The sequence below is a fragment of the Pelobates fuscus genome, chromosome 10, assembly GCF_036172605.1.
Source record: "Pelobates fuscus isolate aPelFus1 chromosome 10, aPelFus1.pri, whole genome shotgun sequence".
Taxonomy (NCBI): Eukaryota; Metazoa; Chordata; class Amphibia; order Anura; family Pelobatidae; genus Pelobates; species Pelobates fuscus.
Genome location: NC_086326.1, coordinates 107,346,311 through 107,374,016, shown reverse-complemented (window position 1 = coordinate 107,374,016; position 27,706 = coordinate 107,346,311). Strand labels below are relative to the sequence as shown.

General features: G+C 41.6%; 2 protein-coding genes across 3 annotated transcripts in view; both read right to left on the bottom strand.

The window, feature by feature from the left end:
- Window positions 1-27,706, bottom strand: part of CLP1 (cleavage factor polyribonucleotide kinase subunit 1) — a 386,408-nt gene that overhangs the window by 48,296 nt on the left and 310,406 nt on the right. The gene's annotated exons all lie outside the window — the stretch shown is intronic.
- Window positions 421-27,439, bottom strand: LOC134575472 (oocyte zinc finger protein XlCOF22-like). Of its 2 annotated transcripts, XM_063434777.1 has the most exons (6): window positions 27,334-27,439; window positions 23,660-23,723; window positions 21,045-21,200; window positions 16,232-16,411; window positions 16,052-16,127; window positions 421-2,576 (listed from the first exon to the last, which is right to left on the bottom strand). In XM_063434777.1, the coding sequence occupies exons 3-6, from the start codon at window positions 21,123-21,125 to the stop codon at window positions 1,021-1,023; spliced, it is 1,893 nt and encodes a 630-aa protein (XP_063290847.1). In that variant the 5' UTR covers window positions 21,126-21,200; window positions 23,660-23,723; window positions 27,334-27,439; the 3' UTR covers window positions 421-1,020. The 2 variants fall into 2 exon arrangements, with proteins under 2 accessions (XP_063290847.1, XP_063290848.1); XM_063434778.1 differs by lacking the exons at window positions 23,660-23,723; window positions 27,334-27,439 and adding an exon at window positions 20,388-20,465 and having other exon boundaries at window positions 21,045-21,135.

Genomic DNA, 27,706 nt, shown 5'->3' with positions numbered 1-27,706 from the left:
CCGGACCAGTGTTTTTGTTCATCATGATACCTTTCTCTTCTATCTATAAATACATTACAATCAAACAAAGCATTTATATTTGCAGTTTAAAAGTATAAAATAGTTTTCATAATTCCTTATGTTCATGATGGTTTTGATATTGCAAACAATAAAACATAAAAAAACAACTTCCTAATCTGTCTGACTTTCCAACTTTTTTCTCCACAGCCGTCAGTTTGCAACTTTGCAAAAAAAAAAAAAAAAAAAAAAAATGACAAAACAACAAAATATAAGGTGTTTCTGACAACTGTTGGCTATCACAAACTATGGCCAATGTCTATGAATTTCAAGAATTAATTTTACAGGATTCAAACAAAGAAAAGAAAAAAGCAGATTCAACAGCATGGTTTTGGTATGCAACTGAAAGGGAAAAAAAAAAAAACCCATAAAATAAAATCACAAGCCACAAGGAACCAAAACTACTCTAATTAAAATAAACCACAACAAACCCACACAAATCTTAGCTCTCATATTTGCAACAATGGGCAATGTGACACTGCCATAAATTTCCTTTTTTTTTTTTTTAAGAATGCGAAGAAAATTACAAAAGTGATAATACTTTGTAGATTGCTGTTTTAACATATTAATAGATGGGAATGCTGGTCTCTAGTTCAATTGCTCTTGTCAGCAACCCAAAAACACAGAAGACCCTTTTATCAATCTGGTGTTTCTCCCTTCTTTTTGATAGTAGTATACCTGTCAATATTGACCAGCTCACACAACAACAAAAAAATAAAACATTTCAAAAAAAGATTGTAATGCATGTGTGGACCCAGGTTGCTACTACTATAACATGCAAAATAAACATTAAAAGGATCTGGAATTGTTAATTATATATACATTTTGTGTTGATTATTAGTATCTGAAATGTTATGGCCTGTTAGAATGTGCTACAGACAAATGTAACTTTCAATAAAGCATCCTTACATTAAAAGAAATAAGTTTCTTTTCTAAAATACTACTAAAACATTTCTCCACTCGTTAGGAAGATGGCAGCGGCGAAGAAGGTTGTGGAGAAGGTGGTAATGGTGAGGATGCTGGTTGTGAAGATGGAAGTGGTGAGGATGCCGATTGTGAAGATGGCAGTGGGGAGGAGGCCACTTGAGTAGATGGCAGTGTGGAGGGCACCAACTGTTGACTCGCAAGTTGTGAGGCTGCCAGTTGTGAGGCTGCCAGCTGTCTATGTGCCTTGTTTAACTTCTGATGCTTAGTAAGATTTGAACTGTTTGCAAAACATTTCCCACATTCAGCGCATAGATAAGGCTTAATTCCTGTGTGGACTGTCTGATGCTTAACTAGACTCGAATTATTGATAAAGCATTTCCCACAGATTGAACATAAGAATGGTTTCTCACCTGTGTGAATCTTTTGATGTGTAACAAGATTTGATGTATCAGTAAAGCATTTCCCACACACATTACATGCAAATGGCCTCTCCCCAGTGTGGGTTCTCTGATGTTTAACAAGATCTGATTTATGGGTGAAACGTTTTCCACATTCAGAGCACACATATGGTCTCTCCCCTGTGTGAATCCTCTGGTGTGTTACAAGATTGGAACTATTGGTAAAACTCTTCCCACATACAGAGCAGGAGAATAATTTCTCCCCTGTATGCAACCTTTGATGTGTAACAAGATTTGATTTATCAGTGAAACACTTCCCACAGTCAGGGCATGAGAATGGTTTTTCTCCAGTGTGAATTCTCTCATGTTTAACTAGATCTGACTTGTGTGTGAAACATTTTCCACACAGAGCACATGCAAAGGCTTTCTCCCCTGTGTGAAGTTTGTAATGTGTAATAAGGTTTGACTTTTTGGAGAAGGCTCTCCCACAGTCTGTGCAGGAGAATGGCTTTTCTCCTGTGTGAGTCCTATGATGTCTAATAAGTTCTGCATTACTTGGAAAACATTTTGCACATTCTGGACATACAAACAGTTTTGGCCTAATACGTTTTGGACGGGGAGGATCTGGTTTAGGTGGAAAAGGTTCAGGATATGAGAATCCTGCCTGGGCATAATCTATGAGTGAATACATGCTAGGATCTACACGAATTTCTTCTCCACCCGAGTTTGATTCCTCCTTAATAGGTGTAGCTGTATAATCTGTCTGAGTTTGTGTAGTGGATGTATAAATGTTATCTTCTGTAAGATTTCCTTCATCACAATCAGCTAACTGTTCATTGAGATTAGTAGATGTGTACTCTGTGTATGCATGTTCTTTATGCATATACATATCAGTATCTGAGAGGTTTCCTTCATCACACGACACTGGTTCTTCTTTAATATGGGTAGCTGTATAGTCTGTATAGGCATGTTCGGCAGGTTGATAAATGTCAGTGTCTGTCATATTTTCATCTTCCTGTTTGATTGGGCCCATTGCCATATCTGTTATAGGTTGGCTCTGCAGCTTTCTGGGTATATTTTTCCTGCGGCATTTTGTTCCTTGGATAACCTTCTCAGTTTTATCTTCTTTTACACAATCAGGGGAAGGAATGGAGGCTTGATACCCTTCAGGTACACCCCGACTCACAGAGCCATCTATTAAAAAAAACAGATGTTATTAGACTAGTTGTACTTTGAAAATAAAATATACATGTACTGCTTGTTTCTGCGATCAAGTAAACATCCAACACTTGCCTTTATAGCCCATTTTTCTTATTCTCATTTGAGACAATATTTGCAGAGCAACTACAAATGTTATAAGGGACTCCATGTGAACCATCAGACAACATAACATTAAGTACTCATGTAATTAACAGGATAGAATACAATTGTTCCTGTTTTTTGCTTAAAACAAGGCAACACACAGTAGAACCTGCTTAACCCCGTAAGGACACAGCTTCAATTGGCTTGTTTTTTGTACTTAAAGAGACACTATAGTCACTAGAACTACAGCTTAATGTAATTAACTGCAGACTTTTATTGTAAACACTGTTTTTTTTTCAAAGAAAAGGCAGTATTAACATTACAGCCTACCCTCTGCATGGAGATGCTGATTGGCAAGCGTGGTGTTTGGCTTTGCCACTAGACCACCTCCTTTACAATCTCAGCCAATCCAATTCTTTCCTATGTGATTGGCTTAGATAATTACCTCTGATTATGTCAGCCAAGGAGACAGATCAGGGACAGAGCCAGTACCATCAGACTGGAATAATTGTAAGATTTTACTATATTTAGGGGTGTATGGGGCAGAGGGGATAAATAGTGATTTTAGCACTATAGGGGCAGGCATACATGTTTGTGTTTCTCACCCTATACGGTACCTTTAACCCCTTAAGGACCAAACTTCTGGAATAAAAGGGAATCATGACATGTCACACATGTCATGTGTCCTTAAGGGGTTAAGGACACAAGCGATTTTTGGTATGTGCAACCACAATTTCCATCTATCTCATTTATTGCATCAACAAATATTACATACTGTATTGAAATGAGAAAGGGGGATTTAATATACATTTACAAAGTTACATTATAAATGAAAATACAAAAATATAATTCCACAGTTTTGTCAATAACTATGCATGCATAATTATTGCAGCTTAAGAAAATAATTAGAAATAAATTAATTTATTTGCCCTGATTTACAGAGTACATCAGATATCTGGATTTCAGTTTGTTTTTGGTAGTTATGGGTCACAGAATATAAGGAGTGACAATTTCAATGTGGATCGATTTTAGCATTTGGTATGTTTGATTTTCTGAGATGGTTATTAAACAAAACAAATTGCCATGTAAAAAATATATATTCATGCTAAGACGACAGCACAGGCTATTTGCCTTATTTTGTCACATTTTACGTTGCCATTTAATTGCAAATCTCTGCTAAATATTGTAGTAAAATAGTGTCTTCTTGATTTTGTTTTTAATTCCTAATTTTTTTGTGCATGTAGACATACAAAATGGCAATGTCAACATAGCAAAAATAAGCATGGTAAAATATGTGACAATGAACACAGTACATGGCATATCAAGAGTGCTACACAAAATTAAAAAGTAACATAATCTTATCATGCTAGTCAGTCATGTCTAAAATTTAAACAGAAGAAGTGCTGTGTAAGATATTAAATAGACACGAGTATTATTTATAAATCATATATTGTAGTCATGCTAAAGTGAAAAGCTGAAACTACTGGGACCAAACAGATTGCAAATCTAAGAAAGAATAATGCAGAGTGGCCGCAATGACGCTCAGGCCCCGCATCCTTCTGATATTTAACATACACTAACACACACACACACACACACACACATTTTAAAATTCTCCTTAAATGTGTATTTTGTAAACCTGATATGTACTACAGTACTACTCCTGTACAAAACCCCATATTGTGTTCATCTACATCTTCTGACACCAACAATATATTATATATTCTATTATATTATATTATTTATAGAGCGCCGTCAAATTCCGCAGCGCTTTACAATGGGTGGACGAACAATACATCTGTCACTATCCTGTGCAGCTACAGTGCCATATAAGAAGACCTGCCCATTTCAGTTTTTATGGTAAGACTGTTGATAGACTGATTTGATGGGCCGGTGTCTCATTTTGGGTCATTATAGCCGACTGTTCAAATCTCCCCACAAAAGGTCTACCACAGGCATAGGCAACCTTTGGCACTGCAGCTGTTTTGGACTACACCTCCCATGATGCTTTGCCAGCATTATGTGTGTAAGAGCAATATGGGGGAAGTAGTGCACAACATTTGGAGTGCCGAAGGTTGCCTTTTGCTGATCTACCATAATAAAAGTAGACACTCTAGGGCAGTGATGGCGAACCTATGGAACGCGTGCCACAGCTGGCACGCCGAGCCCTCTCTGTGGGCACGCGGCTATAGGTCGCTGGTAGGGTGGCCAGCGGTGTATTCACCGCGAGGCTAACAAGGCATTTGCCTTGGTCGGCACTGCCTTGTTAGCCTCGTGTCCCAGGGGGCCCAAGAGTTGGCCAACTTTGTGGCAGTTTCTATTGCGGGCTTGCGGCGAGGGAGTGCTGTAGCCTGAGCTCTTAATATGACATCAGACCGGCATCACTAGGCGGCACGCGAGGGAGCTGAGCAGTAAGATCAGAGCTACCTCGCCACCAACTCTGCCAGTTCGCCTCCTGCCTGCTTGTCTAGCAGCACAAGCAGCCCCTGCAGCCCCACTGGACCCCAGGTGAGGAATACACTCCAGTTCTCCCACGGAGGCTGGATGGAGTTAAATTAAAATTAAAAGAAAAAAAAAAATAATAGTAATTTGTGAGTGTTGGGGGAAATGTGTATGAGTGTGTGTCTGTCAGTTAATGTGTGTGTGTGTACGTATGTGTCTGTCAGTCAGTCAGTCAGTCAATCTGTGTCTGTCAGTGAGTGGGTGTGTCAGTGTATGTATGTGCATCTGTAAGTATGTGTGTGAGTGTATATGCGAGTGTCTGTGTGTATAATTGTCGTATTTAATTGCAGTGTTGGCACTTTGAAGAAAAATAGTTGGTTTGTATTGCGGTTTGGGCACTCGGGCTAAAAAAATGTTCGCCATCACTGCTCTAGGCTATTTCATATGGTATATATTGTGCATTAACATGCTGACATTTTGTCACCAGATTATGTTAAAAAAAAAATTATGTAAAAAATGCAATCAAATAAAAAATACCGTATGCACACACAAAAAAAAACAAAAAACAATTATGGTCAGAAAATTCTTCTGAATAAAACAACACCTCCAACGTATGCATTTGGCACTGTCTTGTAAAGTTACACTGTCATATAAGAGACCTGACTTTTTACAGGTAGAAGTTTGATAGATTCGATAAAGTGAGAATTGGGGGCGGGGCTTACCTGCGAGCTTAGCGGACGCTCCCCCTACTTTGAGCTATTACCTCGCATCAGGTTGAGACATATCGAACTGCCAGAAACTCCAGCACGCCATGGGGGAAACACTCCAGAAAATCCCGGGGGCCCAGTGAACGGCAGACCAGGGATATGGGCCTGCTCCTCACTCAGCCGAGCAGGCCCAAGATGGCAGACCTCTGCCTAGATTCGTTCCAGGGCTCGATTACGGCCTCAGATGAGGATCTTGACCTCTCGGAAGCTCCATCCCCACCCCGCAGATACCGGGGACAGGTCCAGCGACAGCCTCAAAGTTAGACCTCCCAATCATGGTCTCAGACCTAAAGGCCTTCTTTGCCTCTGAATTAGCAGTGCTTCGGGAGGACCTGGGCACTCTGACAGGCCGCATTAAGGCCACGGAAGAGGATATTCAAGACCTCAGAATCCAAGAGTCTTCGGCAACACAAATAAACAACCTCAGCTCTACCAGCGAGCACCTTAATGTCAGAATTCGGCAGCTAGAGGACAGCGCTCGACTACGCAATTTGAAGGTACGGGGGATCCCAGACACGATCGACGGGGCTGAGCTACCGCAATTTATTCGGAGGCGGTTCTCCACCGCCTTAACAGGCAAAGGGACTCCTATTTGAAGGGCTATATCGCTTGCCTGCTCGGCCAAACCCCAAGAGATGTCAGCCTGTGCTTTAGGTCACGCAGTGACACAGAGGTGTTCCTGAAGGCCACTAGAGATCAAGCACCATACATATTTGAGGAGCACTCTCTAACCTTCTTCCAGGTCGACCTTGCAGTGGCATGCAACGCTGAAAGAAGTGACATCCCAACTGCGAGCAGCATCCAACTCCTACAAATGGGGATACCACAGGGCTCTCATAGCCAAAAAGGAAGGCTGAAGATTCAGGCTGACATCCCTATCGGAAGTACCGTATATACTCGAGTATAAGCCGAGTTTTTCAGCACATTTTTTGTGCTAAAAAACCCCAACTCGGCTTATACTCGAGTCAATAGTCTGTATTATGGCAATTTGCATTGCCATAATACAGACCGGGGGAGAGGGGGCTGGCAGAGCTGTAACTTACCTTTCCTGCAGCTCCTGTCAGCTCTCTCCTCCTCCGCGCCGTCCGTTCAGCACCTCGGTCAGCTCCCAGTGTAAATCTCGCGAGAGCCGCGGCTCTCGCGAGACTTACACTGGGAGCTGACAGAGGGAGCTGCACGGACGGCGCGGAGGAGGAGAGAGCTGACAGGAGCTGCAGGACAGGTAAGTTACAGCTCTGCCAGCCCCCCTATCCCCCCACTGAACTACCAATGCCACTGGACCACCAGGGAAAGAGCCCCCCTCCCTGCTATATATCAAGCAGGGAGGGGGGACGAAAAAAATAATAATTAGTAATAATAAAAAAAAAAAAAAATAATTAAATAATAAATAATCATACAAAATAATAATAATTAAATTAAATAAATAAAAATAATAAAAAAAAATTAAAAAAAAAAAAAAAAAATTCCCACCCCCCACCAAGGCTCTGCAACACACACACACACACCACTCATACACACACACACACACTGCATTCATACACTCACACTGCATTCATACACACACACACTGCATTCATACACACACACTGCATTCATTATACACAGACTGTAAATAAATATTCAATTAATGTATTTTTTTAGGATCTAATTTTATTTAGAAATTTACCAGTAGCTGCTGCATTTCTCACCCTAGTCTTATACTCGAGTCAATAAGTTTTCCCAGTTTTTTTTGGTAAAATTAGGGGCCTCGGCTTATATTCGGGTCGGCTTATACTCGAGTATATACGGTAGATACCTTCAAGCTCTCCCTGGCACCAACGGTTAATACAGCCACAAACAAGCCGGTCAGGCCCCCTCACCAATTGGATAAGTATAGTATAGAATAAAGTCTTGTTCCACTTAACTTTTTTCCAATCTTCAGGTAAGGCCTTTTCACTTCTGCTACCTGTTTAAGTAAATCATAAAGTTTGGACCCAAAGAGTCTCCTCTGTTTAAAGGGAAAGTCACAGGGAATTCTTTGAAGCCGAGTCCCCTGACCAGTTTCTAAGCTAAAGTGCACATCTGGTCACAGTGGAAAGGCCTATCGCTTTTGCTTATAGTTTCTGATGTAGAATCTGAACGAAAATCTGATGCCATTCTAATGTTTTGTAGAATTTTAAAAGAGAGTCTTCTTTGGATTCAACAATATAATTTTTTTCCATGGAAATCTATCCAGAAATGTTAGGTCTTAGCTACATATGTTCCTGCAATCAAGGTTTTACGCTGCAGTAGCAGATAATAGTTTGCGCAATGATGACTCTGCTTTTTTATCCATTGCATCCTGAAGACCACTGGGATCTCCAATAGGCAGTGGTTTTCTTCCCCAACTGAGCAATAGGTACATCTACCAGCCAGTTCTTCCAATTTTTGTCAGACTCTTCTTTAATGGCAAATATAGTTTTAAAGTGTTTTGATATAAGGATTTTTTAGAATGATATTTCCATTATGTTAGCATTTGTTTTGTTCCTCCTGCCTGATGTTAAGATTTTGCCACACATTTTTCTTTTGCAGTAGGTTTATATGAAGTCTCAGGGTTAGACATACTACAAGAGATAGAAATATTAAAAAAATAGCTTATACCAGTTAAGAGGAATTTTACAGGCAAGAGACAATACAAAAGCAAAAAAGTCTCACCTGGGGGGCGGAGCCTGACTGTGGCGAAACCGACCTCGCCACGTGTCCTTGGAGGGGGCTGCTTGCCCGCCTCTTGCCTTTGGACTATGGCCCTGGGAAATTGGGCCCTGTTACAAAACGTATTCGGCCCTAACAGAGTGCATGTCACTCATTCTGGCCCTTTAAACACAGTGGGGCCATTTGGTACTTGCCCTGTGTGAGCAGTGATACCCCCAGATAGCTATGCCATGGAGCCTATTCATATAATGAAAGACTATGGGAAAGACTTTGGCTCCATGGCAATTAAACTGTATTTGTGTGGTCTGCGTGCCATTCACCTAATAATGTAATTAACATAATAATGTTACAGGTCTGTGTTTAATGTATAAAAAGTAACTTTATATATTTTAAAACATAATCCTGTATTTAGGTCCCCACATGTGTAATGGAGTTTTGTCTTTGACCTGGGAGATAATTGGATTACTTCTCCAATTATCTCCAGGGCAGAAGGGAGGAAGCCAGGATGCATTGTGGGGATGTTTTACTTTTACTGTTTGAGCCAGATTAAAATACTGCCAGCCAGGGGGAACAAAAGATACTTTTACTAACTTTTGAACCCCTGGTCTGATTCATGCCATTTTTTAATATGTTGTTCCCCTGAATGGATTGATTGTGGATATGTATTTTTATGTGAATGTGATGTATGGTTTTAAAGTTACAGAGTATGTGTGGAAACTGTATTTTTACTGTATGTAATAAATTATGTTAACTGCTTATCTGAGGGGAGGGGATGTGTGGGTTGTACTGTTACTTGATTGGTTATTTTATGCCTCCCCCTGGGTGTGTCCTGTATGTGCACAACCGTAATAAAAACCAGGCTGGGTGTGCCAGGACCTCATATTCTGCTTGACCCTCAAACCGATGTGTCGTCTCGTTTTTGGGGGAATTGGATTGTATGCTGACTGCCAGGAGTGTAAGCGGATTGTATGCTTTTCCTGTTCGGCTGATTCCAGGGTTCGTGTGTTTCCAGTTCGGGAGTTTCCAGAATTCGTACAGTTTGCAGTTCGGGAGATTGGTGATTGCTGTAGCTGCTAGTCTATGGAAAAGGGGGATATCGCCTAAACTGGGTTTTATCCTCTTGTAAGTGAAACGGTCCGTTACAATTGGTGGCAAGCGGCGGGATCGTTCCTACAGCCAGAAGGACAGCTACAGACAACACCAATTCCTTGGAGTTACAAATTGAGGGCAACGTTAGCACTCGTGCAGCGCCCCTGGCAGCAGAGGTATCCAGCAACTTGGAGCAGACAAGTATGGAAGGCTCTGACGCTGAAGATTATGGGCTGGCCGAGGTGAGGCAGCGAGTGGCCCAGTATGGGGGTTATGTATCCATGGAGATATTCCAGGGGATCTGGAACCAGGTCATGGCTAAGCGAAAATCAAGGATGGACGGAGAGTATGCTCAGCGGAAAGAGTGTTACAGCAGCAGAGTAGAGGCTGCATCCGAGGAGGTTAGCCGTCTTCCCCTGAGGCGGCAGTGTGTAACTCAGGGAGCTAAAGGTGCCGTCCTTCCTCCCCAGCGGCAGAGTAAATCCCAGGGAGCTAAAGGTTCCGTCCTTCCTCCCCAGCGGCAGATTGTATCACAGGGAGCTGAAGGTGCCGTCCTTCCTCCCCAGCGGCAGTGTGTGTCCCAGGGAGCTGAAGGTGCAATCCTTCCTCCCCAGCGGCAGTGTGTATCCCAGGGAGCTGAAGGTGTCGTCCTTCCTCCCCAGCAGCAGTGTGTACCCCAGGGAGCTGAAGGTGCAATCCTTCCTCCCCAGCGGCAGTGTGTACCCCAGGGAGCTGAAGGTGCAATCCTTCCTCCCCAGCGGCAGTGTGTATCCCAGGGAGCTGAAGGTGCCGTCCTTCCTCCCCAGCGGCAGTGTGTATCCCAGGGAGCTGAAGGTGTCGTCCTTCCTCCCCAGCGGCAGTGTGTACCCCAGGGAGCTGAAGGTGTCGTCCTTCCTCCCCAGCGGCAGTGTGTACCCCAGGGAGCTGAAGGTGCAATCCTTCCTCCCCAGCGGCAGTGTGTATCCCAGGGAGCTGAAGGTGCCGTCCTTCCTCCCCAGCGGCAGTGTGTACCCCAGGGAGCTGAAGGTGCAATCCTTCCTCCCCAGCGGCAGTGTGTACCCCAGGGAGCTGAAGGTGCCGTCCTTCCTCCCCAGCGGCAGTGTGTATCCCAGGGAGCTGAAGGTGTCGTTCTTCCTCCCCAGCGGCAGTGTGTACCCCAGGGAGCTGAAGGTGTCGTCCTTCCTCCCCAGCGGCAGTGTGTATCCCAGGGAGCTGAAGGTGCCGTCCTTCCTCCCCAGCGGCAGTGTGTACCCCAGGGAGCTGATGGTGCAATCCTTCCTCCCCGGCAGCAGTATGTACCCCAGGGAGCCGAGGGTGCAATCCTTCCTCCCCAGCGGCAGTGTGTCCTGCAGGGAGTAGAGACCGTCAGTCTCACACCCCAGCAGCAGGACAAAATAATGAAAGGGGAGACAGCTGGTCCCCCTCTCCACCAGCAGAGAGAGTGTCAGGGAGAGGAGCTTGTTACACCCTCTCTCCAGCGGCAGCCTAACCCACCAAGGGGAGATGTTGAGCCCCGCAACTGTGCAGATGGGACCGTAGTCTCTGCACTTACAGCCCAAGGGGTAGGGACGGTCAGTCCTGTCCCCCAGCCCCAGAGCTGTATACCCAGAGGGGAGACGGTCGGTCTCCCCCTCCCACAACCAGGCTCCAATCAGGCTACTTCAGTGGTAGCGCTGGCACCAGGGCAGAGTACCGCTGGTCTCTGCGCACTCAACAACCCACCAAGCAGTCTACCAGCTCCCCGCACAGCCGTGGTGAGGAACCTGAACCTGGACAAGCTGCTACTTTATCCAGGTGGAGTAAACATTTATTGTGGGTGGGAGGTACTGCTGTTTGTGCTTCATGGGTGGGTTGCTGGACTAACCAGGACACTGACCGGCAGGAGGTCAGATACCCTGTTAGTCTGGGGGGTAAAGGGGAGAAGTGTGGCGAAACCGACCTCGCCACGTGTCCTTGGAGGGGGCTGCTTGCCCGCCTCTTGCCTTTGGACTATGGCCCTGGGAGATTGGGCCCTGTTACAAAACGTATTCGGCCCTAACAGAGTGCATGTCACTCATTCTGGCCCTTTAAACACAGTGGGGCCATTCGGTACTTGTCCTGTGTGAGCAGTGATACCCCCAGATAGCTATGCCATGGAGCCTATTCATATAATGAAAGACTATGGGAAAGACTTTGGCTCCATGGCAATTAAACTGTATTTGTGTGGTCTGCGTGCCATTCACCTAATAATGTGCACGCAGACCTGAGCTATCTGGGGATATGTTACAGGTCTGTGTTTAATGTATAAAAAGTAACTTTATATATTTTAAAACATAATCCTGTATTTAGGTCCCCACATGTGTAATGGAGTTTTGTCTTTGACCTGGGAGATAATTGGATTACTTCTCCAATTATCTCCAGGGCAGAAGGGAGGAAGCCAGGATGCATTGTGGGGATGTTTTACTTTTACTGTTTGAGCCAGATTAAAATACTGCCAGCCAGGGGGAACAAAAGATACTTTTACTAACTTTTGAACCCGTGGTCTGATTCATGCCATTTTTTAATATGTTGTTCCCCTGAATGTATGCTGACTGCCAGGAGTGTAAGCGGATTGTATGCTTTTCCTGTTCGGCTGATTCCAGGGTTCGTGTGTTTCCAGTTCGGGAGTTTCCAGAATTCGTACAGTTTGCAGTTCGGGAGATTGGTGATTGCTGTAGCTGCTGGTCTATGGAAAAGGGGGATATCGCCTAAACTGGGTTTTATCCTCTTGTAAGTGAAACGGTCCGTTACACTGACCGTTGAAGGAAGCAGTCGCACTAACCAAGAGCTCCAGGCATCAAACGGAGAAACCAAAGAAAATCCCCCCAAATAACATACACCCGATACAAAAGACAGGCCCCCTGGACGTCCAAAACATCAGGGGACATGTGGAGACAGGCACGCGGTGCAAGTGGGCCCAACATGGCGACGCTTCATGGAGGCTGCTCAGACTTCTCCGATGACCTTTCTGGAGAGGAGTATCTGCTGGCTCCCATCCCGGGGCGGCCATCACGGTCAAGCGAGACAATCCCGGACTCGCCACAGTGGTTCTAAAACGACTGCTTGCGGACTTACAAAAAAAAACATACTACAAGATGTCACTGCCCTACGGGGCGACCTAAAGGGGCTGACAGGCCGCTTGAGCACGCTTGAGAGCAACTAATACCCGGGACATCGGCGAACTTCACAAAGCTGCAAGCGACTAACAACTGCAACCTCGGAAACACGAACAATGCTTTGCGGACCAAGAGGACGCCAGGAGGCGGAACAACCTGAATGTTAGATGGGTCACTGACACGATACCCGAGGCAGAATTGACACAAGTCATCAAACGTATGCTCATAAATATACTGCCACCCACATAAGCCAAATATATTAACTCTGACAACCTCTTCAGGATCCCCAAACCGCCAAAAGCGTCAACTACAGCTACAAGGGACGTAATAGTCACCTTCCGCAATAGCCAGGACAAAACTGCAATCCTTAATGCACTACCTGAATTGCCTGATACTCCTGTTAATTTTTATCTTACCTAAAAATGTGCACAGTATTTTCAATGCCATGTTATGTTCTGCTATTGAATGGTTTCCTGCGGCTTTTGTGGTATAGCAAACCGGATTGTTATCTCATGCACGAATAAAATAAAGAATAAAAAAAAATAAAATAAAAAAAGTCTCCCCTGAATGGTCTCTGAGTGTGCTGGAATACAGAACATGAAAGCGTCCTGCAAACACATTGCAACAGAATTGAAAGCATACTGCAAACAGGTAGTTGCAACTGGGCAGTTTATATGTATTTCCTCCCTGGCTCTATAAAATTTGAATTTGGCACCTGAAAATTCAGAGCTTAAATTGTGCACCATGAGGGGGCAGGGAATGACTTCACCAATTGTGATTGATAACTGGACTTCAGTTATACTACCCTATTTCAATACACACAAAATTAAGGTGCGCTATGTGTTTAAGTAGACTATAATGTAGTGAATAAGACCAGTTATATAAATTGATTACTACATTTTGATTCTTCAAAAGTCTTGGTTACATCCTGAACAAACACAATCTTAAGTAGTGGTTCCCAAACCAGTACTCAAGGCATGCCTACTAGTCCAGAATTTAGGGATCACCCAGGTGTGCCTCGGGTGTTTTTAGAAAGGTAAACAAACAAAAACAAGTACCTTGTCTAACTGAGTAATGCCTAAATCCTGGACTGGTAGGTTTGCCTTTCGGACTGGTTTGAAGTGTTGTTGGTTACCTTATCACAGTCACCCTTTATAATCAAGAAATGTCCAGTAATGAGCATTGTTTAATATTAGCGCGAATAATACCAATTTGTAATTATGATAAATCAATATTGTGTAGTGCAAAAATTGAAATTAAACTAACGTGTTTGCAGCCGTGAAAGTAGTAAAAGGGCAAAAGTCCTCCAAACTAATACAGTGATAATTAAAAGAATAAGGAAAAGGATTCCCCAAAAATAGCCACAATAACTATTTAAAAGCTCATTCAAAGCCTATATCTGCAAAACCAAATAATACAAGAAAAATATAGAAATATTTAGGTACAACATTAAACACAGGGTTAAACGGACACACTCAATTTAGATGGAGTGGACAAGAACTTCCTAACAATACGGCTGGAACACAAACAGCGTTATGTGCCATCCGGCAGCGACGTCATTGTGAAGAAAGCAGATGGGCTGATTTAACAGACAGAATGAAAGAATCAAAACACGTAAGTGATTTCAGATGCCGAGGTCAAGGAGTGGAAGGTGTTTGTCTGGATCTGAACCCAACTGTGTATTTAAACACGGAGGTCTGAATGTACTGATACGGACTGTGGACGCCAGAAAAGATTGGTTAAAAGAACCTCATCTGAATCTTTCAGATAAGAATTGGCAAAAAGCTTTGTTGTTTGAGTTTTGAGTTGCACAGCTGTTATCAATGCAAGGATGCAATAACAAAGTACTCTCAATGTAGAATATCACATCAATTGACCTGTACATAATGACACCCCAACATTTGGACTTGTGTTGGAAAAGTTAAATTGTTAAAGGGTAGCTAATACACTTTTACATGGGCTGAAAAGAGAATGCATCCATCAAGTTCAGCCTCACATTTGTTTTTGCTTATCTAAAAGAAAGCAAAAAACAAAACAAAAAAAAAAAACAGTTTGAAGCACTTTCCAATTTTGCAACAAACTAGGAAAAATCCTACTTGACATCAGAATGGATGTCAGATCTCTCCTTGGACCAATAAGCTGTTACCATTTGTTGGACTTGTACCAGTACTAAACTAAAACAAGAAGAGTAGCAGCTTTCATTCATATGATTAGCCATACTAAAACAATGTCCAACCAAAAATAATGTAATTTCATCATACTCCATTCTCTTTTAAAACTATGCATAATTTCTGGAAGCACATTTACGTAACACAGCATCTGCTCATTTGTATTTTTTTAGCCATCTCTTTTTTTGAATATTTGTATATTTAGCATAAATGTAATGTCTATACTTCAAAAAAGTATTCAAAGATATCACATTTCTGACATATGCTGAAAAGAAAACCAAAGAAAAAGAAAACCAAACAAACAAATAAAATACTTCCCCGAGACAGGCTATGAAGTTTGGCTAGCATCTTCTATAACCCTGTCCTGGAAGGATTTGTTATCAGAACAAATTACAAGGGTTGCTGGCTGAGGCACATAGACCAACAACTCGTGTACCAAAGATTTCACGAAGATATTGGACAAGGACATAGCTTAACAGTCTTAACCTAGAGATATCCAGCACACGGGCCGCATGATGAAGGCCCCCCATTAGAACATAATGGAATATTCTACTACAGTAATCTTGCTTTCCCAAATTGATTTTATCAGATTCATAGTAGGAGACACAGCCTCATACACATTCGTGTTTGCTCTAAATGGTTGCCTTTTTGGAAAGAGTAGCAATGCTTCCCATATAGCAGTATACACTTCCTCCTATGAAGCTGTAATTTCACTCTTTGACATGGAGCCTTCAATCCTCCACATAAATGTACCCTGCCCATGTGCCAGTGTAATGTTTGCCCTGTAAATTATTTGAATGGACGGATCCTGGGAGTAGATATGATAATCTGGATAATAGAGAATAGAGAATATCATTGCTCATTAGCTAATCGAATACAACATGATGCAGGTATTGGATTGTGCTCTATTATAAGTTGCAGTTCTTACTCAGAGGCCTGTAGATATTGCATCTTGTAGAAAAGCAGGTAAAATCACTTGACCTTCAACAAGATACAAAGATCAGTGTAGTAGCAAAAAAGACCTCCTCTCTATACAAATAAAGTATAATAGTAAAACAAGTGAAATCAAGTAACAGTAATTTCAACCCTCCACTTACCGAGTGAGATGAGCAGCGGGGGATTCTCCATATCCTCCTTGTATAGCTCGTTATGTTCTTCAATGTTATCAAAACCCTAAACCGTGAAAATAAACAGAAGCACAGTAGAACAATATTATGTTATTAGGCATACTCACTGCTTGATTTGGTCTATTGTGTCGTTTCTGGAAATGCGCTCACCTCTCTGGTTAACAGTGAAATGATCCTTCCTGTGAGTGTTAGGATTTGCTTCTCATTGTTTCTTAATTGCAGCAGTGAGTTAGGGGGAGGTTCCATACAGATTCTCTGGGTCTTCTTAGACTCATCTGACACACGGGAATCTGTGACAAACTCACTTGTTTTCTTCACAATAATATAATCCTAAATGAGGAGAAACACTAAGAAACATTCCTGCAGAAAGCACATTACTTTCTTTCACCATATTTATTGAAAATATGAAGGCAGATGTTTGGGTGTATAAACATTTAAAGGTCTTAAGAACATTAACCCCTTAAGGACACATGACATGTGTGACATGTCATGATTCCCTTTTATTTCAGAAGTTTGGTGGTTAAGACATAAACTATGAAGAAATCCGTGTTCCTTTAAGGATAAGTGGGTGAAGTAAAGGTTTGGAGAGTGCATATACATTTACAGAATACAAAAGATTTTGAATACATGTTGTACATTTATTGGTTCCCCCTACTGACTTTATTATTTGGAAAGCAAAAAGCTATCCTACAGCAGGTGAAACTATACATTCAACAAGATAAGCCAAAATATAGTTTAAATGGACACTACCACCACCTGTTTTTTTGTTAAATTATTTTAATCTTTTAAACAATATTTCGATATGAATAGTGTGGGTCAGGGGCAGTAGGCAATTAAATAAAATATACCACAACACATCATTTTCATTTTTGTCTTCATCTTCTTACTGTTTTGATGTAACTCCCTCCTATTCCCACCCCCTCCACAATGGCAAAGCATTTTAAACTCACCTCACCCCTGTGGTACATTTAACAAAAACAAATGTAGATATATCAATATATCTTTATTGTTTCCCCACATCCACTCCATATTCAACCACCATACCTTATTCCAACTCCCCAATTAACTCACTTTCTACCCATCCTTCCTCCACCTATTTTCATATACTCAGCCTGTTCCTTACTCCGCTCCTAATTCAACCCCCTTATTCTCCCGTCCTCCATTTCTACCTCATTCAATCTCTCCTTCCAATGCTTTTGCCTAATGACATCTACACATTTGCTCCGTCTTCACTCCTATTGCTATTAAATATCCCTTTCATCTGTCTTCCCTTCTTTATTACATTTACCATTTTTCTCATCTCATTCAAAATTTCTTTATCCATAATTACTCATTCCATATCTCCACATGTCATTCCATTTCCTGCTACCATGGACCCTTTACTATTCATCTTCTAATCCCTCTTCCACCTCTCACACGGATGGTATGCCACTCCAAAATGTGCAGTTCCGAGTTGAAGGGATCTTTCCCTACACAGACACCAGGAGAACATATTGTGAAGTAGCCTGAAGTCTGTATTTGCATCGTATTTTCTATGAATACTGCACATACAGAGTTTAATCCCTGAGATGTAATTTCACCTTTGGCAGTGTTTTTTTTTGTGTGTCAGCCAATCCGGAACTAGCGTTCTGGGCTGGCTAATGTAAATTCTGTGAAACTTCCATGCACAGAATGTCAATGAATGGTGATGGGGTGATGGCAGTGGCTTTAAGTTTTTGCAGGAGAGCAGAAGCTGGAATTGAATCACAGGATCACAAGGGAGTATCGTAGCCTGGTGGGGACCCAGATAAAAATACAAACTGTTGCTAATTGGTTTGCCCAATTACCTGGGAACTGGGCCAAAGTATTCCTGCCATCATAACCATCGTGACACTATAGTCACCAGAACAACTACAGCTTTGTTCTGGTGAGTATAAATCATTTCCGTCAAGCATTTTTGCAGTAAACACAGTTTTTCCAGAGAAAAGGCAGTGTTTACATTACTGTTTAGGGAAACCTCCACTGGCCACTCCTGAGATGGCTACTGGAGGTGCTTCCTGGGGCAGTGCTGTACAATGCTGAATGCCAGTGCTTCCTGGGGCACTGACATTCAGTTTTTCCACCCTCTGCATGGAGACACTGAACTTTCCTCATGGAGATGCACTGGCTCTGCCTCTGATCGGCCTCCTTGAATGTCTCAGCCAACCCAATGCTTTCTTATGGGAAAGCATTGTGATTGGCTCAGATCAACACCTCTGATGATGTCAGCCAAGCAGGCAGATCAGGATCAGAGCCAACAGCAGCAGACTGCAATAAAAGGATTTGACTATGTTTAGAGGGCAAGGGGAGCGAGACTGTATTTTTAACACTATAGGGTCAGGAATACATGTTTGTGTCCCTGACCCTATAGTGTTCCTTTAAGTTGTAGTTGCTATGTAGATTGAATTAACCCTATAATGTTGATGTTAAAAAGGTACACTTTCAAAGCACCAAAATCGCTACATTTCTTTGTATCATCATGCACACCAAAATGATGCTGAACACCGCTAAGGCAGGGGTCCTCAGACTGTGGCCCTCCAGATGTTGCTGAACTACAACTCCCATGATTCTTTTAATTATATAGATATGCAGAGAATCATGGGAGTTGTAGTTCAGCAACATCTGGAGGGCCACAGTTTGAGGACCCCTTGGCTAAGGCATCATACAGAGAATCAATGGATTAAATACTTTGTTATAAGATGCATCAGATTGACCAAGTGAGGCAACTACTGCACCACGTGGTCTATGAAAATAATTGGATTAAAGTCAATATAATTGATGACTTCACTGGATACTTTTTAATGAGGAGAGAGGGCATAATCTCACAATAAGGAGCAAAACTAATTAAAATTAAATAAAAAGTGGTAGTGTCCTTTTAACATGTTTTTTTGTTGTGTAGGATTCTAGGAAGGTTACTTAAAAGAAAAAAATAAATCCCTTGAATGGAGATACCAGACCACTAAAGCACTTCTGCTTGCTAAAATGCATTTTTCATTTTACAAAAAGTACAGATTTCAATAGAAGTTTGCACTTTTATAAAATTACCTTGTTACACCCCCTTGGCTGTCAATAAGACAACAGGCCCTGTTACATCCTGGCTGTTTAGCTCAATAGAGCTAAGCTCAAGAGGCAGGTAATTGTCTATAGCATTTGCCTTGCAAAGACTTCTCACTGAGCTGCATTGGAAGTATGTAATTGGACTGCTACAGAAAATATGGGAAATGTAAAATGCATAACTAAATGCATGCATGTTTTCATTGGAGGTATATCTAATAAACAGTGATTTTTATATATTTTTTATTTTGGGTAGTGGAATGGAATGATGACTATCCTGGCAAATATGGGTTTGGCACTTATCTGTGACAAATTCCAGGTCAAACTCACCCACCCTAAAATATAAAACCGGTGATCTCTCTAAGGGGGCATGTAGTTTACCAGAATCTTAAATATTTCCAAATGTAAATTCTAGTACTGCAAATAAGCAGATGATATTACATCTGTATTTTGTTCCTATTGGACAATCTTTCTTCATTATCAAAGAGAGATAGACTTCAAAAAGTAGGGCAGCCCATGAATTTTTTACTTTGCTATTTCATTTAAATAAAGTTAAAAGTTATACTTTTTGGCCCTTCAAATGAACACTGTAGTGTTAGAAATACATATCTACGCTACAGTTCTGGTGTCCCTTACTCTTCCAACCCCCACCCCTCCATCGTGAACGAAGAAATTCACTTTTTTTTAACCTATGCTCCAGTGCAGAATCTCTCTCGGTGCTGCTGTGACCACCTCCTCAAGTTGTGCCTTCAGGATCGTGGGTCAAACCAAAGCTCATCATAGAGGAGCATTGAAGAACAAAGGCACATGCGTGGTGCTCGCTCAGCTGCACCTACGGTTCCTCCATAGTGAATCACTGTATTCAATAATTCTCTGTGGCTGGCTGTGATGGCACTGGACATGCACGTGTGACATCACTGATGTTAGTGGCAAGTAGGATTCCCAGCTCTTGTACCCAGAGGGCTCGGAGACATGGCTTGAAGCAACACTTCTAAGCCTACTAATTAGTCTTAATATTTTGTGGGGGATGGGGAGTTGGCAGGACTGCAGGCACTGTAACAACTTCAGTAAGATGAAGTTGTTAAAGTGCCTAGCGCGTCCCTTTAAGCATTTTCAATTTTCTCTTAATCGAGCAGACTGTGACAATGTCACTTTCCATAAGCTGGTTTAAAAAAAGTGGTCCCAACATATTATTTTCATCTAACCAAGCTATAATAAGTTCAACTGTAATTACCACTCGAAGATCTGACAGTGTTTCAATGTGGAGGTGGTCATCTTTGCATCACAATTTTCAAATCCTCAGTGACAGTTACTGATAAAAAAAACAAAACAAAACGGAAAAAAAGAATGCAGAGAGCACGTGATAACAGCAGCCAATCAAAATCTGTGATTTGCTGAGTAGCTCCCAGCATCCCACTGTGCAGGGGAAGAAGAAACGGTTCTTTAGAACTCTCTGATAGAACAGTGTACCCACCATATTTATGCAATATAAAAAAAGATAAAAAAAAAAAAAAAAACATGACTAATCCATATGTGTGTGGGTTATCGTTGCCTTGGGTTGAGGACAGAAATTCAGTTATATACAAAATGGCATATTTTCTTAAGGCACACTAAGTGTGTAGAATTGTGTATGTATGCGTGAATTATGTTTGATCATGAAGATCACCCTGAAATTTCCTCTCAATTTTATTACGTTCTGGGATATAGAAGTTATGACTATATTAAGGTCATCATTTTATTGTTTGAGGATAATCAGGAACTGCAATTGGTGGATGGACTAAATGAGCGATCTGCACAAAAATTAGCCGACAGGATACACTGCCATTTTCATTTCAAGTGGCTTGTAACGAATACAACAAGAATTAAGGTCTAACATTAAAATAATTCTTACCTCTCCAGTCAGAAGGAAGATTATCTCAAGAGTAATATTCAACACCTCCTTGCTCATTAAACTATTTTCCTTGTTCATCATTAGCTAAAACCCCTGGTAGCAATCCTGAAAATGACTGATCAGGATATGATGTTCTGTTTTTTTCCACAAAACAACCTAAGATAAAAAAATAAAAAATAAAAATTCATAAGCAAATTTCAATGTAGAATCTTTAGTAGTAATCGTCAGTAAGCATGTAGCGCAATAGCGCAAGCTATAAAGAAATTCTTAATCCTTCACCATTGAAGCAGCGACCCCCACTACAAATGTAGTATTTCAGAAAACATCAAATCTTTATGAAACACTCACATTGACTGTGTTGAAATTTCACTGAAACTTTATCTTCCCTATATACAGGGTTAAAATTATCAAACTGAGAACATAAGCACCTGGAAGTATCATGAAAATCCACAAAAATAGTGAACGTGTTTTGTAACTATATAATCTCCAGACTAAACAGTTACCAGGAATGTGTATACAGTGTAGTATGCCTGCTATCAATGTATTGTGCTGTTCCAAACACCTTATGTGAAGACTGAAACTGAGGTTGGGGTTAAACTACTCATCCAGTAAAATCATGCAGGATAGTAGTTTACAGTATCATATAAACCTCCATAGACAGGAATGAGACTCTCCTGACGATGCTTGTGTGGGACGGATCTGCCAGCAACTGCCCACAACACTAAATTCAATGAGGGAGATTTTGCAGACATGCAACTTTTTTATTTTATTTCATCTTTTAAAATACTTTTAAATGCATTATCTATAATATATATTAAAATACATCAGGTCATCTAAAAAATAATAATAATTTACAAGACAATCCTTTTAACTTCAGTTGATGTACACCATACATTGATGGAGAAGTTCAGTGACTGTTATATCCGGAAAAGGCAATTTTGACTTTTCGCAAATTAAAGCTGCTCTGTCACAGTCATAGTTTGCAAAAACCCACCATCACTGCTGAGGGTCTGGTGGCTATGGGGGGTTAGGGTTTTACCTGACCTTGTCCCTCTCAGGCGCCGCCATACTCTTGAGCTCCTGGCTCTTCATTTGCCAAGAGCAGACGTCAGCGCTGTACTCCTTGTGGTCTATGAAGGGTCAGCTATGGAGTACAGCACTGAGTTCTATGAAGGATCTTGCGGGATCCTCCATAGATCTCAGTGCTTACTCCATAGCTGTAAGAGCTTTTGTTTCCCTATTGTCGTTACTGGTGACGGCTGGGGAAACAACAAGCTTGACAAAAGGTAACTCCCCCCTTTGTCTAGCGTAGGAAAAATACTGCGAGGTCGTCCCTACTTTGTTTCAGCATATGTTTTAATTGAGTTGGAAATTCAGTGAAATTCCAACGCAGTCAATCTGGGTATCTCAAAGATTTTATGTTTATGAAATACTCATTTTAGAGTAGGGCACTAGACACTACTTCTCAATGATGTGGGTCTGGGTACCATGTCCCTGTCTGTTTAACCCTGCAGTTGAAAACATTGCCTTTATGAACACAGTGCAGTGTTAAGATGCCTCTAGTGGCTGTCTTCTAGATAGTCACTGTAGGCGCTTCGGCCTCAATCAAAGGGACATTATAAGACCCAAAACAACTTTAGCTCAATGAAGCAGTTTTGGTGGGTAGATTATGCCCCTGCAGTCTCAATATTCAATTATTGCCTGTTATTATCTGTGATTCACACAGCCTGCATGGAACATTTTATTTTCTACCAGATGTTAACTTGCATTAGAAGTTTTTATCTCCTCCGCTGTAAATTGGAGTTTAATCACACACGCGGCACCTGCAGGGTCGAGGAGGCTATTAGATTAGGAGATAAGATATTGCAAATTAAACAGAATGTGCATTAAGGAAGTATAAACATTAGATCTCAGTTTACAGAAAGTGTTTATGAAAGCTGTGCAAGTCACATGCAGGGTGACTACGGCTGCATAAAGTGATTTAACTCCTAAATGGCAGAGAAATAAGCAAGGAGACTGCATGGATATGATCAATACACCAACACTGCTTCATAAAGCTAAAGCTATTTTGGTGCCTAGAGGTCTTTAACTAGGCTATTCAATCAGTTGGTCGCATGAACTATTTGATTAGCGCGACAGAGCATTTTGCTGCTCATACACACTAGCTTACGGGGAAATACTTAATTGGCGGATTTTTTTTATCTACACCAGGGGTGGGGAACCTTCAGCCCTCCAGATGTTTTGGACTACATCTCCCATAATGCTCTTACAGCCATAATGCTGGCAAAGCATCAAGGGAGATGTAGTCCAAAACATCTGGAGGGCGGAAGGTTCATCATCCCTGATCTACACTAATGATCTCAGCCAAAGAAGCGGGAAGCGTAATTGCAGATACCAACATGGCGAGAAGTGAAAGGTAAGTAAAACCTGCCTTTTAAAACGCTTACATGCAAGACGGGGTGTGGTCAGGATACTATAGCATCAGTCTATACTCAGTACCCTAACACCAGATTTTTTTAAATATGTTTTTTTCCTTCTTTTATATAAAATTTGCAAACTGAAATATCACATTGACAGAAGTATTTAAGTCCTTCGCAATGACACTTGATATTTACCTTAGCTGAATTCCATTTCTCTGGATCATCTTTCAGAAGTTTCTACTCTTTGACACGAGTCCACCTGTGGCAAAATCAATTGATTGGGCATGATTTGAAAAGGCACACACTTGTCTATTTAAAGTCTCACAGCCGTAAATGCGTAACGGAGCAAAAACCAAGCCATGAAGTCAAAGGAAGACAGATATAAGACTCAGAACCCAATGGAGATGGGAGAAACTCGGGGGAAGGGAAACCATCAATGCAACATTCCACTGATCTGGATTTCATGGCAGACTGGCCATACAAAAAAAATCTCTCCTAACTACTCTCCTAAAGACACATGGCAACCTACATGAAATTTGCCAAAAAGCACCTAAAGATTATTTGGTCTGATGAAATGAAAACTATCATGTCTGTTGGAAACCAGACATAACACCCACCAACAGTCCTTACCCAACCTGACATAGCTTGAGAGTGTCTGCAGAAATGAAAGGCAGAAACTAGCCAAGGTGTGCAAAGCTTGTCACATCATACCAAAATTAATCAACGCTGTAATTGCTGCCTACAGTGCTATGTACTTAGTTAAGGGCCTGAACACTTATCTCAATGTGATATTTCAATATTTATTTATTTTTTAAGCATACTTGCAATGGTTAAAAATATAAATAAAACAAATTAATTTTTTGTTTTTTCCCCTTGTTATTCTAGGTTATTGACTTTAGGGGTCTGAATACACTGTACATTTTATAAATAATTTATCTACAGTTCATCTGTCAACTACCAAAAGCTACATTGTGAGTAGAAAACTGAAAGATTGTGGTGCATAGGAGGGAGAGTTTAAGATAAGCATATCTCTGTTCCCCTTCTACCCCTTGGAGCTACCATGCAAGCAGACATATCACAGGCACCACAACCATTACATTTCATTGAGTCCCTTGGCATTGGCCCTCCATTCAGTGTTAGACCATTTTTGAACAGTTTAACCCCTTAAGAAGGAAATTATCCCATCATGGTTGTCCTTCCCTTAAAGGTTTACTCTAGCCACCATGGCCACTTCAGTAATTTGAAGTGGTCATGTTGGTAGGAGTCTGGATCTGCAGTGCTTCAGTGTAATAACAGGGTATATCCAAAGATATTTCTAATTTGTGCTGGGGGCTAGTTGTTCCCCCAACACACATGACATTGGCAGATCAGAACTCTATTAAATGTCAATTCTGTGCATAAAATACATCTGTTGTTATAATCCCCCAAGCTCCCCACCCATTCCTCCTCCTCTTTCTACTTTCCCTCATTCTCTCTCGGGCTCAGCGAGCGTGCATGCGCTATGAGCCTGTTAAATGGTACAATTAAAGGCTTCTCTAGGAGAACCCTTTTATTGGTCCTTGGTGCGGCTCTCGTGATGTCAAAGGGAGCATGCCGAAAGCTTTACCCGGTGCTAGATGGAGGTGACTAAAACTTCATTTATTAGACCGCTTTTCTTTTTCTCTTTAAGTGTTTGGGAGGGGAGTGGACCCTGATGACTAATGCCAGTTGGAAAAACCATTTAAGGCATTTTACCAGAGACTTTAACAAAGGCTCCTCTAGATTATCTGGGGTCAGAACTGGTGGCCCCAAACTGACCAATGCTCTGTTTGCAGCTTTCAAAGTGAGTTTTGAATGCATATTGCTACAATGCAGTTTGAGCAGGGTTAAATCAGAGTTCAATCGATACCTGGGGCTCCCTCTGTCAGCAGGGGCCATTGGTGGTCCCATACTGACAGAAAAGATGCATAACGGCTGTAAGTCAGCGATGCATACAGCACTTTAAATCTATAGAAAAGACCTCGGCTGAGCAACTGTGCTCAGCCATGGTGATTCTGGGCTGGCAGCTAGCTTGTGGAAGACCTCCAGGATCTGAAAAGGCCCTGAGAGGGTCTCAGTCCATGCACCAATGCAAATGTAATCAGTGCTAGACTTTGCCAGTTACCCAGTACCGATCACAGTGTAAATGCATTGAATATTCAGTATGCAGATCATCTAGTTCTGAAAGCTCTGAAACACTTGCAATACATTATATATTGTAAAAGATATTATTTTATCAAGTTTTGGCACATGATTATAAATTGAATGCACAGCTTGCAATTTTCTGATGTGTCGGTCCATTATATTGTGACTTAAAGCGTTACTGGAAGCACCATGACCACTTCACTGATTTGAAATGATTATGGTTCTTGAAGTCTGTAAGTTAAGTGTTTCAGTTTGAAAAGCTGCACAGAGCTATAGACCTTTGCTGTCAGAGGTGTAACTCCACCTCCGGCAGCATCATCATAGCCAGCCTGAAACAAGCGTGACAATTTTTTTGTGTAAAATGCAAAACACAAATATGAACACTAACTTTGGCCAGGGTTTGTTACTAAGTGGCTACTAAAGAAAACAATTGGCATAGCTCATTTTAAATGCCCTGGATTGTCTACTTTTACAAATAGTATACCGTAAAGGGGGTAATTTTTATTCCTGAGATGCCATACAGTCTCAAATGCAACATTGGCCCAGCAAAACAATCTGGTAAATGTCAAGGTCTAAAAACTGAAATTTGATCCTGTAACTTTCCAAAACGTCATGAAACCTGTACATGGTGGTTGAGGGGTTGGATCGTTGTACCAATGGGATACCACATCACACAAATGTGTGTTTTATTGCAGTAAAAGCTAACATTATTAAAGGCAATTTTCTAATTTCTCACTTTTGTATTTTATTCATATTAAATTGCGTCCCATATATAAATATTTGACATGAAATGGAAGCCCTATTTCACCTTAACAAAATGATATACAAGTGTGGGCACACTTAATATGTAAGCAGTAAATTACGGATGAGCCGACATATTGTGACATGTAGCCGACATATAAATGATAAGTTTTGGTCAGAACGTGTACAATTGTCTCCGTCCTTAAGGGGTTATATTGTTATTATTTATAAAGCGCCAGCAAATTCTGTACCGCTGTACAACGGGTGGTCTAACAGACAGACAGACAGACACTTAATTGTAACCCGACAAGTTGGATGCACAGGAACAGAGGTGACATACTACAATAAATGTGTTTAGAAATTAGTCCGTGTAAAGGAAATATATAGTGTTAGGAATATAAATACTAAAAAGTGTTCTCTATTCCTATTTAGGAGCAATTAAAAAAAAATGCAATGAATGCTGAATCCCAAGAGTAAGTGAAGACCCCTCTTCTGTGAATATTAAACTATTCACACTGTCTGGCAATACTTTTCCAAAGCTGTCCATCAGGTAGAAAAACAAAAACAAATATATGTAAAAAATAAAACAAACAATGAGCAGAGTGTGAATAGCTTATCTGGATGATACTCAGCGATGTCCTTTCGTTTAATGACACACATTCAGTCACTGGCTATAAACCTGCAGCACATTATAATGAGATATCGCAATGTGATATCGACTAATCGGACGATCACAGGCTCCCTGTCCGGGGAATGACCCAGGGATCCTGCCCAGTCACGCAGTGAGCGGATTATAGCCGTAGGAGACCCGGGTCACACCCGGAGAGCTGGGAGGCTGGCCGAGGATGACTAGGCCATGAGGCACGGCTTCATTAATACATGCCCCAACCCAGCGTTAACTTAATAAAGGGGGAGAGAGAAAAAAAAAAAACACAACAAAACGGATTTTCCCGTTAAATACATACCAACTGCCCTAAATTCCCCCGGGACAGTCCCAATGTTAAATTTTTTTTTTTTTTTTTTTTTTTAAATTGTTGCCCCGTTTCTTCCGTGTCCCAACGCTTGGCCCAATTTGTAGGCGGTTTACCTGCCGCGCAGGCGCAGATTAAAAAAAAAATAAAAATCGAGAGCGCAGACGCGGAGTACAAAATACGCATGCGCGCAGAAAGACGCTCGCGCATGGTGTTGCTGGTGGTGCTGGGGAAGTAGCATCGGCGTGTGCACGCGCCTTTCGGACAAGGAGACTAATAAAGTTGCTGTGACGGACATGCGCACTTCATTATAACGAGGGCTTTCTGCCCATAAGTACAACTGCGCATGCGTAGAGAAATATGCCCA